The sequence below is a fragment of the Macrotis lagotis genome, chromosome 5 (assembly GCF_037893015.1).
Source record: "Macrotis lagotis isolate mMagLag1 chromosome 5, bilby.v1.9.chrom.fasta, whole genome shotgun sequence".
In the NCBI taxonomy this organism is placed as follows: domain Eukaryota; kingdom Metazoa; phylum Chordata; class Mammalia; order Peramelemorphia; family Peramelidae; genus Macrotis; species Macrotis lagotis.
This window is the reverse complement of record NC_133662.1, coordinates 55610781-55622692: the sequence shown is the minus strand read 5'-3', so window position 1 is coordinate 55622692 and position 11912 is coordinate 55610781. Positions and strand designations below refer to the sequence as shown.

At 33.1% G+C, this 11912-nt stretch overlaps 1 protein-coding gene across 2 annotated transcripts in view; it reads left to right on the top strand.

The window, feature by feature from the left end:
- LMBRD1 (LMBR1 domain containing 1) overlaps positions 1-11912 on the top strand; it is a 201901-nt gene that overhangs the window by 63861 nt on the left and 126128 nt on the right. For both annotated transcript variants that reach the window (XM_074237297.1, XM_074237298.1), the window contains exon 6: positions 5155-5240. In XM_074237297.1, coding sequence (XP_074093398.1) covers positions 5155-5240 — 86 coding nt within the window. The remainder of the gene's footprint in view (positions 1-5154; positions 5241-11912) is intronic.

Below are 11912 nucleotides of genomic sequence, written 5' to 3'. Positions count from 1 at the left end.
TTTGGCAGTGAGACCTTTATCAGAAACTTTCTGCAGTCCCCCCCCCATTTATTACTGCTTTCCAATTTTGTTTGTACAAAAACATTTAACTTTTATATAATCGTTTTAGTTTCTGTGATACTTTCTGTCTTTGCTTGTGATTTTTTTCAGAGTTTTTTTTGACATCTATTGATAGAATCATGTGATTTTTATTCTTTTTGTTTCCTTATATTAAAACTACCTAGTATTACAGGCATTAGAAATTTTAATCTTAGTGTGTGTTTTTGTGGCCTCTTTGTTAGTGTTTTATTGAATAATTTTGTGTCAGTCTTCATAAGTGATACTGATTTGCAGTTTTCTTTCTCTGAATTTCTTTCTCTGATGTGTAGATATCATTACTTTAACAGTATCTTGGAAAGTGTTTAGTAGTATCCCTTAGTTTCCTATTTTCTTCAATAGTCCATGTAATATTGGAATTAACTTTGACTGTCTGATAGAGATTGCATATAAGACCATATACACTGGGATTTTTTTTCCTTTTTGAGAGCTTATGGGGAACTCAGATTTTTCTTTTTTTTATATGCAGTTATTTAAGTAATCTATTTCTTGATTATTTTAATATTATTTCTGAAACCAGTAACTACATTTGTCCCATGTAATCAACTCTACTTGGAAAATTTTAGGATAATTCAGAGTGATATTAAGGAATTTTAATTTTTGAGAGTTAATATGGAGATTGATAATAGGAAATAGAAGGCCTTTTGCAAATGCACTAGTCTGGAATAGCAGATCTTAGCATATTTTTAATATTAATATTTTTCCAGTATTAATCCTATCATTACTAAGTCTGATATGCAGGAATATAGGAGTTAATAAAAATTCATTTGGTCTATTCATTTAATGGACTTTTTCAGGCATTTTTGTCAGTACTCCCTCTCTTGTATGATAGCAGAATGCAGTTAATTTTATTACTATGTTCTATGTAATAACAATGATATCAAACTTAAATTGTATATATGTTTTAAGTTTGTTAGTCATTTATTTGTACCACTAATGTCTTTTTGTCTTCGCAAAGATGTGTTAATCTGGAATATTTGCCTTTATGAAGGACTTCATATAAAAGAAAAGATTCTGGTTCTAGGCAATTATTTTTAATCTCTAAAGATAGGAGGATTCCTAAGACATTTCTTCTTGCCCATTTCCCCTTTTTTCCACCCAACTCAAATGGACAATAAGAGCAGCTGGTTACTAGGGAGAATTTTGATGAGAGCACTTAACTTGAGATCTAGGTTTGTCTAATTCTAGGGCTGTTACCACATTTAACCTCTCTAAGTCTGTTTTCTTCATTTATAAAATAAATATTACAGCTCATATATGTGTAATGCTTTAAGGTTTATGAAATATATTGTGCCTCACCCAACTCAATGCTGTAAGGACAGTAAATTACTTAGAAAACTTTATTCTTGATTTAGTTAATAATTCAAATACATGTTTGGAGTTTTTTGTGATCAGTGCTAGAAACTTCATTGAGATTTTACTGAATTCTGAAAAGCAGATTGATTTTTCTACATGGGAGATTATCATGTTGTTAAAGATATATCTATACATCTATTACGTGTGTGTGTATGTGTATCATATAATTCAGATTTTTGAATCAAGGTTGAAAAAAGTTACCACATTCAAATTGAGGATAATAAAAATTCAAAATAGATTAGCATCAATAGATCAATCTCAATTGATTTGCTCCATTCTATCAGTGCAACAATCAGGGACAGTTTTGGAGCATCTGTGGTGGAGAATACCATCTGTATCCAGAGAAGGAATTGTGGAGTTTGAACAAAGACCAAAATCTATTCCCTTTAATTAAAAAAAAAGTTATCTTATCATGTAGTTTTGCTGTCCCTTATATTCTATTTTTTTTTCCTTAATGATATGATTTCTCTGTCAACACATTCAACTTAGATCAGTGTATAGCATGGAAAGAATGTAAAGACTAACAGACTGCCTTCTATGGGAGGAGGAGAAGCAAGATTAGGGGGGAAATTGTAAAATTCAAAAATAAAAAAATAAAATTTAAAAAAGAATTAGCATCTTTAGTATAAATTAGTATAAATCGTGGCATTTTTGCTATTAGTAAAATTGGAAGAAGGAAGTGGCCACTGAAAAGGGAATGGTGTCAGGTGATCAGGTATTTTTGAAAAGCCAAAGTTAGGTGTTGGTGAAATTTGTGGTAAGAACTATTACTTCATAGGATGTTTGAAGTATTGCAGTACTACTAAGAAAGATTTGCAAAAAGACCTTGAGAATAATTACAATTTATGTCCGAACAGCAGATATTGAGGTTCATATAGAGAAGTCTACAAAGAATTTGATGAGTCCCAAATCAAGTCACTAAGCACATTAAATACTTGGTGACTTCAATGCAGGAGTAGGCAAAGATGCCATAAGGAGAAATGTGGAAAAACATGTTTCTGGAAGAAAGAATGAGATAGGTTCAAGATACGTAATTTTCCCACAGTAAATTAATTTCTGTGAAGAGACCACAATAGCCCAGCACCCTCTACGGGAAACATCTTGCCAAATGGAGAGAGATTTTCGTGAATGGTTATTGGGTTAGAATATAAACTTGTTGATAAAATCTTACTAAGTAGGATGACAGATGATTGTGCAGTATCATCTAATAAAACAGAGGGTGAAGTCAGTTTTAAGAAAGCTTGGTAAGCTATCTAAGCCAGGGGCTCTAATCATTTTTTGAGTCATAGACCCTTTTATCATTCTTAGGTTTATGGACGACTTCTCAGAACATTGTTTTAAAGTGCATGTTATGAAATAAATACAATTAAAAAGAAAACCAATTATAATGAAATAAAAATGTAATTTTTTTCTCATTCAAGTTCACAGACCTCAGAAATTTATAACTAGACTTCTTAATGGTACATGGACTCTAGGCTATCACTGTTGATCTAAGCAGGGTCTTCCCAAAGATATTTAACTATGAAAATAAAAGGATAGCTATAGACAGAAAAAATGGAAAAGATTTCCAAAAATCTCATTAATAACTGTCTTCTTTGTCAATAGCTGTAGGACTTCCACACTTGAACTCTGACATTACAGTCCCAAATGTGCTATTTAGAGAATTAGAAATGACATTAAAGAGAATAAAGATAGAAAAAGAGCCAGATTTGATTTATTATATACAAAAAAAAATTTATACTGGAGACAAGATTTTGATATATTGATGTACAAAATACATGAAGAATGAGAACATATTAGAGGTGTGGGGAGTGTCAGATCTTAATATCTAAAAAAAGAAGTAATAGGGAGCTTCAATACTTAAGAAGTCTGTTCATGAACTAAAAGTATCTTTATGGAGACTTAAGAAAGAAGAAACAGACCTACATAAGTGAAATTTAAGATTGAATTACATCTTTACCATTTCACATTTAACTGAAAGATGCAGTGAATAGAAGATCTCATTGTGTTTTTGGTTAACTGATTGAAATACTCAATATATTCACAGTATCTACTCTGTTGTCAATTAAAGCTCATAAAATTAAATTTTATGTAATGACTAATCTTAATTTTAAAGAAGAGTTGAGAAAATGTATTTTCTTCCTTTTGCTGGAGAAGCAGGAATTTGGTGTGGAATGTTGCGTATGTTGTCTTAGTTACTCTATTAGTTTGTTTTGCTTAACTTTTTGTGGTGGGGGGAACTTAGGAAATGGAAGAGAAAGACATGAGAATAAGGCTCACATGGAGAAAGAAGTAATGGGATACCCAGAAATAATTGTCATATAAAAGTAAAAGGCAGGAAAAGAAATCTACAAAACAAAACTAAAAAAACAACCCCAAAAAACCAGAACAAACCCCAAACTCTTGAGAGCCTGGGGAGCCTGATTTGGGGGAAAAAATCATCATTTTCCATTAATTTGCCAACTTTTTCCTAACCTCCTTTATATGTGGAAAATTATTTGTTTAGTGATGATGTACATTATAGTTTGGTCATCTTGAAACCTACAGCAGTCTTCTCCACAGGAGTACCCTGAAACACACTATAGTACTTGGATCAAAGAGGAAAAAGAGCCCTTTTTTTCACATATAGGCTTCTAAGTCAGAAATCCAGTGTCCTTCACATTTAATCTTATTAAATTTCTTTTATGTGGCACATCATTCTAGCCTGCTGAAATCTTTTTTTGGATTTGGACTCGGTCATCCATAGTTTTAGCTTATTCCATCAAGTTTTATGCCATCTATAAATTTTATAAAATGGCATGTATGCTTTCAAGTCATTGATTTAAAATGTTGTGAATAGCTCAGGACCAAGGACATTCTACTTGATACTCTTTAAGAGACTTGCCTTCAACTTAAGTAAAAATAATTTTAAAAAACTAAATTCGATGTGTAGTATATAGAAAAACCCTCCATGATTTTACACTTAATCATTACTGTTTTCTGGATCTGCTATTCAGGTAGTTGCAAATTTCACCCAACTGTATTGTCTTTGAATCCTTATCTCCCTGTCTTTTTCAAAGGCATAACACAGTAGCATTGTAAAATGCTTTTAGGGTTGTAGAGACAAAATTTCTTTGTTTATGTGGTGAGGGGAACATTAGAGGGAAGGTTGGATTTGAGGAGAGTTAAAAATATTAAAGCAATTGTTGTGGAGAATGAGTAAGGGGCAGTGAGATTTATTAGAACTTATTAAGCAATAATGAAGCTCAATTGTCTCCCCCCCCTTAAACTTAACTGATATATTGTGACTTTTTGTTTCTTATGCACTTTCAGTATAGTCAAGAATACTTCAATATGAATTGAGAGACTGTCCTATAAAATGAATGAAATCTATTTATGCCATTTATTTCTTCATACTTTGGCAGTTCATATAATTCTAGTATTAAAAAGTTTTAATATATGAGAAATAGATTACATAAAAGTAGAATGTTAAAAGTGTTTATTGAGAAATTTAAAATAAATTGAAGTGGAAGAAAAGTTTTGACTGATTTTTTTATCATAATGAACTTTATTAAGGGAAAATTACTTGTCTCCTTTTCTACTAATTTATTTTTTTGTGGGATATTTGGAATTACTTCTGGTGGAAATAATTAGTAATGTCTATTAATAATTATTGTAATTAAATCTTATATATTTAAAAGGATTTCTTTCATTTGTTTTTAGTGCTTTTGTTCCTTTGAATGTTCCTAACAAAAATTCTACAGAGTGGGAAAAGGTGAAATTCCTTTTTGAAGAACTTGGAAGTAGTCGTAAGTATTCTTTTAAAAAGGAGCAAGATATCAAAATAATCTATTCTATAGCTATAACAACTCTGTATATACACACACACAAATAAATATATGTATAAACATATATGTTTGTACTCTGTTTTTACAAATTATTAAAAGTAGGGGTGCAACCTGTTTTGTAGTTTATAGCACTATATTTATCTCTGAATTCTGATATACTTAATAAATATTGTATTTGGTTTATAAGTGATAGCATTGGCATGCTAAGGTCTGTAATTAAAATTCCACTTTTATTTGTTAACTGTGCTACTTATGCAAGTGACTTAACACATTTTGGGCCTCATTTGCCTCATCTAAAATATGGGAGACTTGAACTAGGTAACTTTTAAGTCACTTATAAGCACTAATTTTAATTCGACGATCCTATGATTCTTTTAACTCTAAATTTGTGGTCCTACTTATTGTTTGCTTTTAGCCTGAAATACCTTGCCCAAACTTCTTGTTTTCTTCAAGTAGCTAATATGGTACTCGGCATGTAATAATTGATAAATATTTGTTAAAAAAATTTACATTGGGGATTGGGGGGTGGCTAGGTGGTGCAGTGGATAGAGCCCTGGCCCTTGAGTCAGGAGTTCAAATGCCGCCTCAGACACTTAATTACTTGGCTGTGTGGCCTTAGGCAAGCCACTTAGCCCCATTGCCTTGCAAAAACCTTTTAAAAAAAAGTACATTAGGGATGGATGTGGTCTTTGTCACAGAAGACAGTAATTTAAATACTACAACTGACTTTGTAGTATGTTAACTACTAAAAGTGACTTGCACAAAAATGTAGCATGTATGGTTTTTTTTCCTTAGGTTTTTTGCAAGGCAAATCGGGTTAAGTGGCTTGCCCAAGGCCACACAGCTAGGTAATTATTAAGTGTCTGAGGCCAGATTTGAACTCAGGTACTCCTGACTCCAAGGCTGGTGCTCCATCCACTGCGCCACCTAGCCGCCCCCTAGAATTTATGTTTCAACACAGGAAAGATCCTTTTTAATGATCTTATAAACAGTTTAAACTTAAAGGTATATGTAACAGCCTCTTTTAATAGGCTATTGTTTCCTGGTTTTTAAAAAAATGATTAAAGTTTAGATATGTGACTATTAATTTTCTCATGGAGTAAATTGTTATCTTTTAATATTTTGTCATTATCAGTGAAAACAGATTAGTCTAACTCTTTTTAGTCTTAAACTAGTTAGCTTTACTCTCCATCTCTCTACTTCATACATTTCATTGACTGTACCCAACACCTGCAGTTGTCTTCTTCATTTTCTACATCTTCTGACTCTTTAGGGTCCTTGAAGTCCCTTCTAAAATATCTTCTGCAAGAAGCCTTTCCTGAGCTAATTCCAGTTTATTATGTTTGCATCTCTTTTGTACATAGTTTTTTTTTTTATTTTTGCATATTGTCTTTCCCATTTGAGTGTGATTGTAGGGATTATATTTTTTTTGTATCCCTAAAGCTTAAATATAGTATCTGGCACATAGTAAGAACTTAATAAATACTTGTTGACTTGTCTTTTAGTGTGAATGCTGCAGCAGAGCCAACTAAATGAATTTTGTAACCTTGAGATAGTACTTGAAAAATTCTTAACACAATCCTTGGCACATAGTAGGCATTTAACACATGCTTCTTTCCTTCCATTTGTGTGTTATGCTTCCCATAATGAGATGTGTATAAGAATGCATTTAGGGGCAGTTAGGTGACACTGTGGAGAGAGCACCAGCCCTGGAATCAGCAGGATCTGAGTTCAAATGCAGCCTCAGACATTTAATTACCTACTGTTTGACCTTGGGCAAGTCACTTAATCCCATTGCCTTGCAAAAAGAAAACAAAAACAAACAAAAGAATGTATTTAGAAATTTTGAATCTACAGCTGCCAATCTTATTTTGTGAATGCAAGGAAAGCCTCAAAGTAAAATGCTAATTGGGATAAATTATTGGAAAAAGATAATGAAAGATTAAAAATAAAAGCTAAAAAAATGTTGAAAACCAAGTAGGAGTGATAACTATACAAGAAAAACATGAAAATAAAATTACCAGCTTGGAACAAGAGGTACAAAACCTTGTCCAAGAAAATAACTCCATGAAAATTAGATTTGACCAAGTGGAAACTAGTGACTACATTAGACATCAAGAAATTAATACAGAATCAAAAGACTGAAAAAATAGCATATTGGGTAATTGCATAGCAATTGAGGAGAGATAATTTAAGAGTCATTGAGCTATCTGAATGCCATGACTAAATAAAAAGAACTTGGATATCATATTTTAAGAAATCATAAAAAAATCTTCCCAATCTCCTAAAACTAGAGGACAAAAGAATCCACCAAGAGGCAGCTAGGTGGCACAGTGGATAGAACACCAGCCCTGAAATCAGAAGGACATGAGTTCAGATATGATCTCAGACACTTAATAATCGCCTAGCTGTGTGATATTTATTGGGCAAGTCACTTAACCCTATTGCCTTAAATTAAAAAGAAACAAAAAGAATTCACCAAGTACCTCCTGAAGTAATAACTCAATATTATAGCCAAAATTGAGAGTTCTCACACTGAGGGAAAAATTACTGCAAGCATCCAGAAATAAACAATTCAGGTACTGTGCAGTCACCTACAGGATTGCAGCTGATTTAGTAAACATCAGATAAAGAAGAAAGCTTGGAATATGATATTCTAAAAAACAAAAACTCCACCTTAACACAAAGAATAACTTACAGAGCAGAACTGAATATAGTTTTGCAGTGAAAAATAAAGTGTATCGTTATTTGAAAGAGAACTTCTAAATATTGCTGATAAAAGACAAGGGCTTAGTAGAAAAATTGACATATAAACAAATATATAACAAAAGAATGTAGAGAATCATGAAAAAGTAAACATGAGTGAGACATCAGAAGGTACTAATCCAGGTTAAGCTGTTTTCCTTTTCAATAGAGAAGCTACACTCATATCCCATCAGAATTCTACTGACATTGGAGGTTGTGGAGGAAATATAATTAAGTAGAGATTTTGGAGTGATTCTTTTATGTTCTGATCATCTTAAAAGAAGGAGAGGGAAAGAAAACAATTGAGGGGACAGGGAGATAGTGGATAAAACTATTTCATGCAAATCATAAGCATAAATAGAATTCTATGAAACAAAAAATGAGTTGGGGCTGGAATAGATAACATTATTCTCATTTGAACTATTCAAGGAAGAAAAAAGTACTACTAACATTATTTTTAGACAAAAATTCATTGTACCCAACAGAGAAACAGGAGAGAAAAGAGTTAAGGGAGAGAGGAATATGAGGGAAGGATAATTCAGAAGAAAACAAACTCTTAAAGAGTAGGTGAGAAAGAAGTGAAGGGAAGTATAAGAAAAGAAAGGAGGGGAATTCATTAGCAATTATAATTACAAATGAGAATGAACTCTTAGAAGAAAATATCAAAATGAATTAGAAAACAGAATCTAACAGTATCTTCTTTTTTTAAGTTATTTATTTATTTTGAATTTTACAATTTCCCCCCCAATCTTGCTTCCCTCCCTCCACCCCACCCCCCAGAAGGCAGTCAGTTAGTCTTTACATTGTTTCCATGGTATATATTAACAATATATTCTTTACACTTGCACTTGAAACAGAAATATGCATGTAAGGTTAAAATGGAGCTTGAGCAAAATCTGTAATACTTCAACTGAAGTTTAAAAAAAGCAGAGGTAGCAATCAGCAACAGCAAAAATAGACCTTTTTTAAAAAAATGACATTTTGTTGAAATGTACTTTAGAGAATGAATTAATATCAGTACTAATCATAAACCTAATGTTGCAGCATCTAATTCACTAAAGAAAAGTTGAAATGAGTTACTAGGCATTAAAATTTATCCATCTTATGACCTAAATAAATCACTACCACCACCACAAAAAAAAACCCACAGAAAAAAAAGAAGTTAATTGACTTTTAGAATTGTTAGATATAATAGAACTTTCCCTTTCTCCTTTAACTTTCTAATTTCCTGAGCTGTTTGTAAAGCATCAAGACGGCTATTTTGTTTTTTCATAAGACTATATACATAGATTAAGAAAAAGCTTTTTATGAGATGCAACACCCATTCCTATTATAAAACACCTGGAAAGCAAGGGAATTAATGGAGCTTTCCTAAAACAAAAAAATCAGAATTTTCTGTAATAGGGATAAAAAAGGCCTTTTCTGTAAGATCAGGGGTAAAGCAATGTCCATTATTGCCATTAACCATTCAGTGAATTGCTAAAATACTAACTATAACAATAAGTAAATATTGAAGAAATAAGAAGAAACAAAGAAATAAAAAATGTGATAACTCTGGAGAGTCAACTAAAAACGAAATAATTTAGCATCTTCAGCAGAATTGCAGAACACAGAATACAACAAATCCTCAGAACTTCATGCTAATAAAATTAGTATGAAGAGATAGAGACATTCTATTTACAGTAATTCTAGGTAGTATAAAATACTTTCAAGTCTACCTGCCCAGGAACAGGAAGCATATGAAGATAATAATAAAATAATATAAATAAAGACAAATCTAGATAATTATAGTTTAAATTTTTTATAGGCTGAACCAATATAAGAAAAATGGCATTGCTACAAAATATATTACTTGTTCATACAAATGGAACTATCAAAGGATTATTATAGAGTTAGAAAAAATGATCATAATTTATCTGGAGGAATTAAAGGTCTAAAATTTATAAAGTAATTAATGAAAAAATGTGAAAAGATAGGTAACTTGGCAGTCCTAGATCTCATCCTATACTCCAAAGTCATAATTATTAAAACATTTTGATATTGCATAAGAAATAGACATTAGAGACACATTATATAAAAGGAAGTGGACTTGGTGATATGTTTGATAATTTCACTATTTAAGCAAGAACTAAAACTAAAACTGATTTTGAAACCTGGGCAGCAGTCTGGCAGGAACTAGGTTAAACAAGCATCTCATTGCATACCAAACAACTTTCTATGGGGATGTGATTAAGACATAAAGCATAATATCATTTAACAAATCAGGAATATAAGAAATTACCTGGCCAATCTATTAGGAGAAGAGTTCATGAATTGAATAAGACATAGGATCCCAAAAGATAAAAGGGGCGATTTTGGTTACATAAAATTAAAGTTTTTGAGCATATAAAACTCATCTAGTTTAAAATTAGAGGAGAATCATAAAATTGGGGGGAAAATCTTGGCAACAAGTTTCTGTAATAAAAATCTCATTCCTAAAATATATAGCCAATTGATTCAAACTTATTTCATTAAGAGACATTCTTCCTACTGTCTTAGGATGAAAGGGAGTCATTTTATTTTTTATTTGACATTTTATTTTATTATTCCAATTAAATATTATAGATATTTTTCAACATTCATCTACTTGCATATTTATAAATTACACATTTTTCTACCCCTCTCTTCCTCACCCCCCCCCCCCCCCCCGCTTTGGTAGCAAACTGTGGTAAAAACTGTCCATTACTTCTGTATGTAACATATTTATTTATTAGTCGTTTTGTGTATGAGAAATCAGGACTAAGGAAAACGAAAGAAAACCATGGGATAGGAAGGGAAAAACAGAAGTTTTTAAATAGTGAAGTTAGTACCCATTCAGATTCTATGGGGGGGTTTTTGTGGGGTTTTTTCCCCCACTCTGGTTGTCCTAGCTCACTGAACTGCTGAGAGGAGTTGCTTCCATCAAGGTTGATCAGCTTACAGTGTTAATGTGTACAGTGTTGTTTTGGTTCTGCTCCATTCTCGCAGCATCAGTTCATGTAATTCTTACCTTGTATCTCTAAAGTTGGACCCTTCATGTTTTCTTATAGAACAGTGGTATTTGGGGGACATCCATCCAAGATGGTGGAAAGAAGACAGGTACTGTTGTTAAGTGCTCCTCTTTCCCCTGAAAAAACAACATGAGAGAAACCTCTTAACAGAAATTTGATTGACAAAACCCAGAAAGAGAAGCTAGGAGAATACTTACCAAGAAGGTCTGTCTCAGGGGACTGTGGGTGAGCCGGTAGATGAGAGCAGAGGGTCAGCTCGGGGACAGCAACTGGGGGAAGCCAGGGGGCCAGCCTCAGTTGTAGAGATTTTGGTGAGTGGTAGGTGCGAGATCCAATTTGAGCTGCAGAGTTTTGGCTAAGGGGAGAGGAGTTCCAGGAGGGTGAGTTCAGCACAGAGTTTCAGAACACACTTGGAGAACAACCAGCTGGGCCCTGGACCTGAGCTCCATACTTTCAGTGGAGCCCTTTGCCCAGAACAAACAATAAACAACCCCCATCCCCACCCCTGCAGGCTAAGGCATAGTCAACAGAGTTCACTCAACAGGGCCCAGCCTATTGTTCAAGATCAACTCAGACCCTGCTGGTGAGGACTGAAAACACTCCAGAGAAAGCAACCAGCGTTCCCTGCTGGCTGGCCCTTGGAATTACTAAGTCAAGTGAACAAAGTCTCTAGTATCTTCAAAAGCAAACTTCTAAGAGCCAGCTCCCCGCCCCCCCAACACAGTATTCTAAAAAGATGAAGAAAGGTCTGAGAAGGGCCCATGGAGAAATACTTAGAAACAACAGATTCTAACCCAGAGAGAGATCTAGCACTGCTGAAGAGAATAGGAATTGGTCACCAGCCCAGAAAGACTTCCTT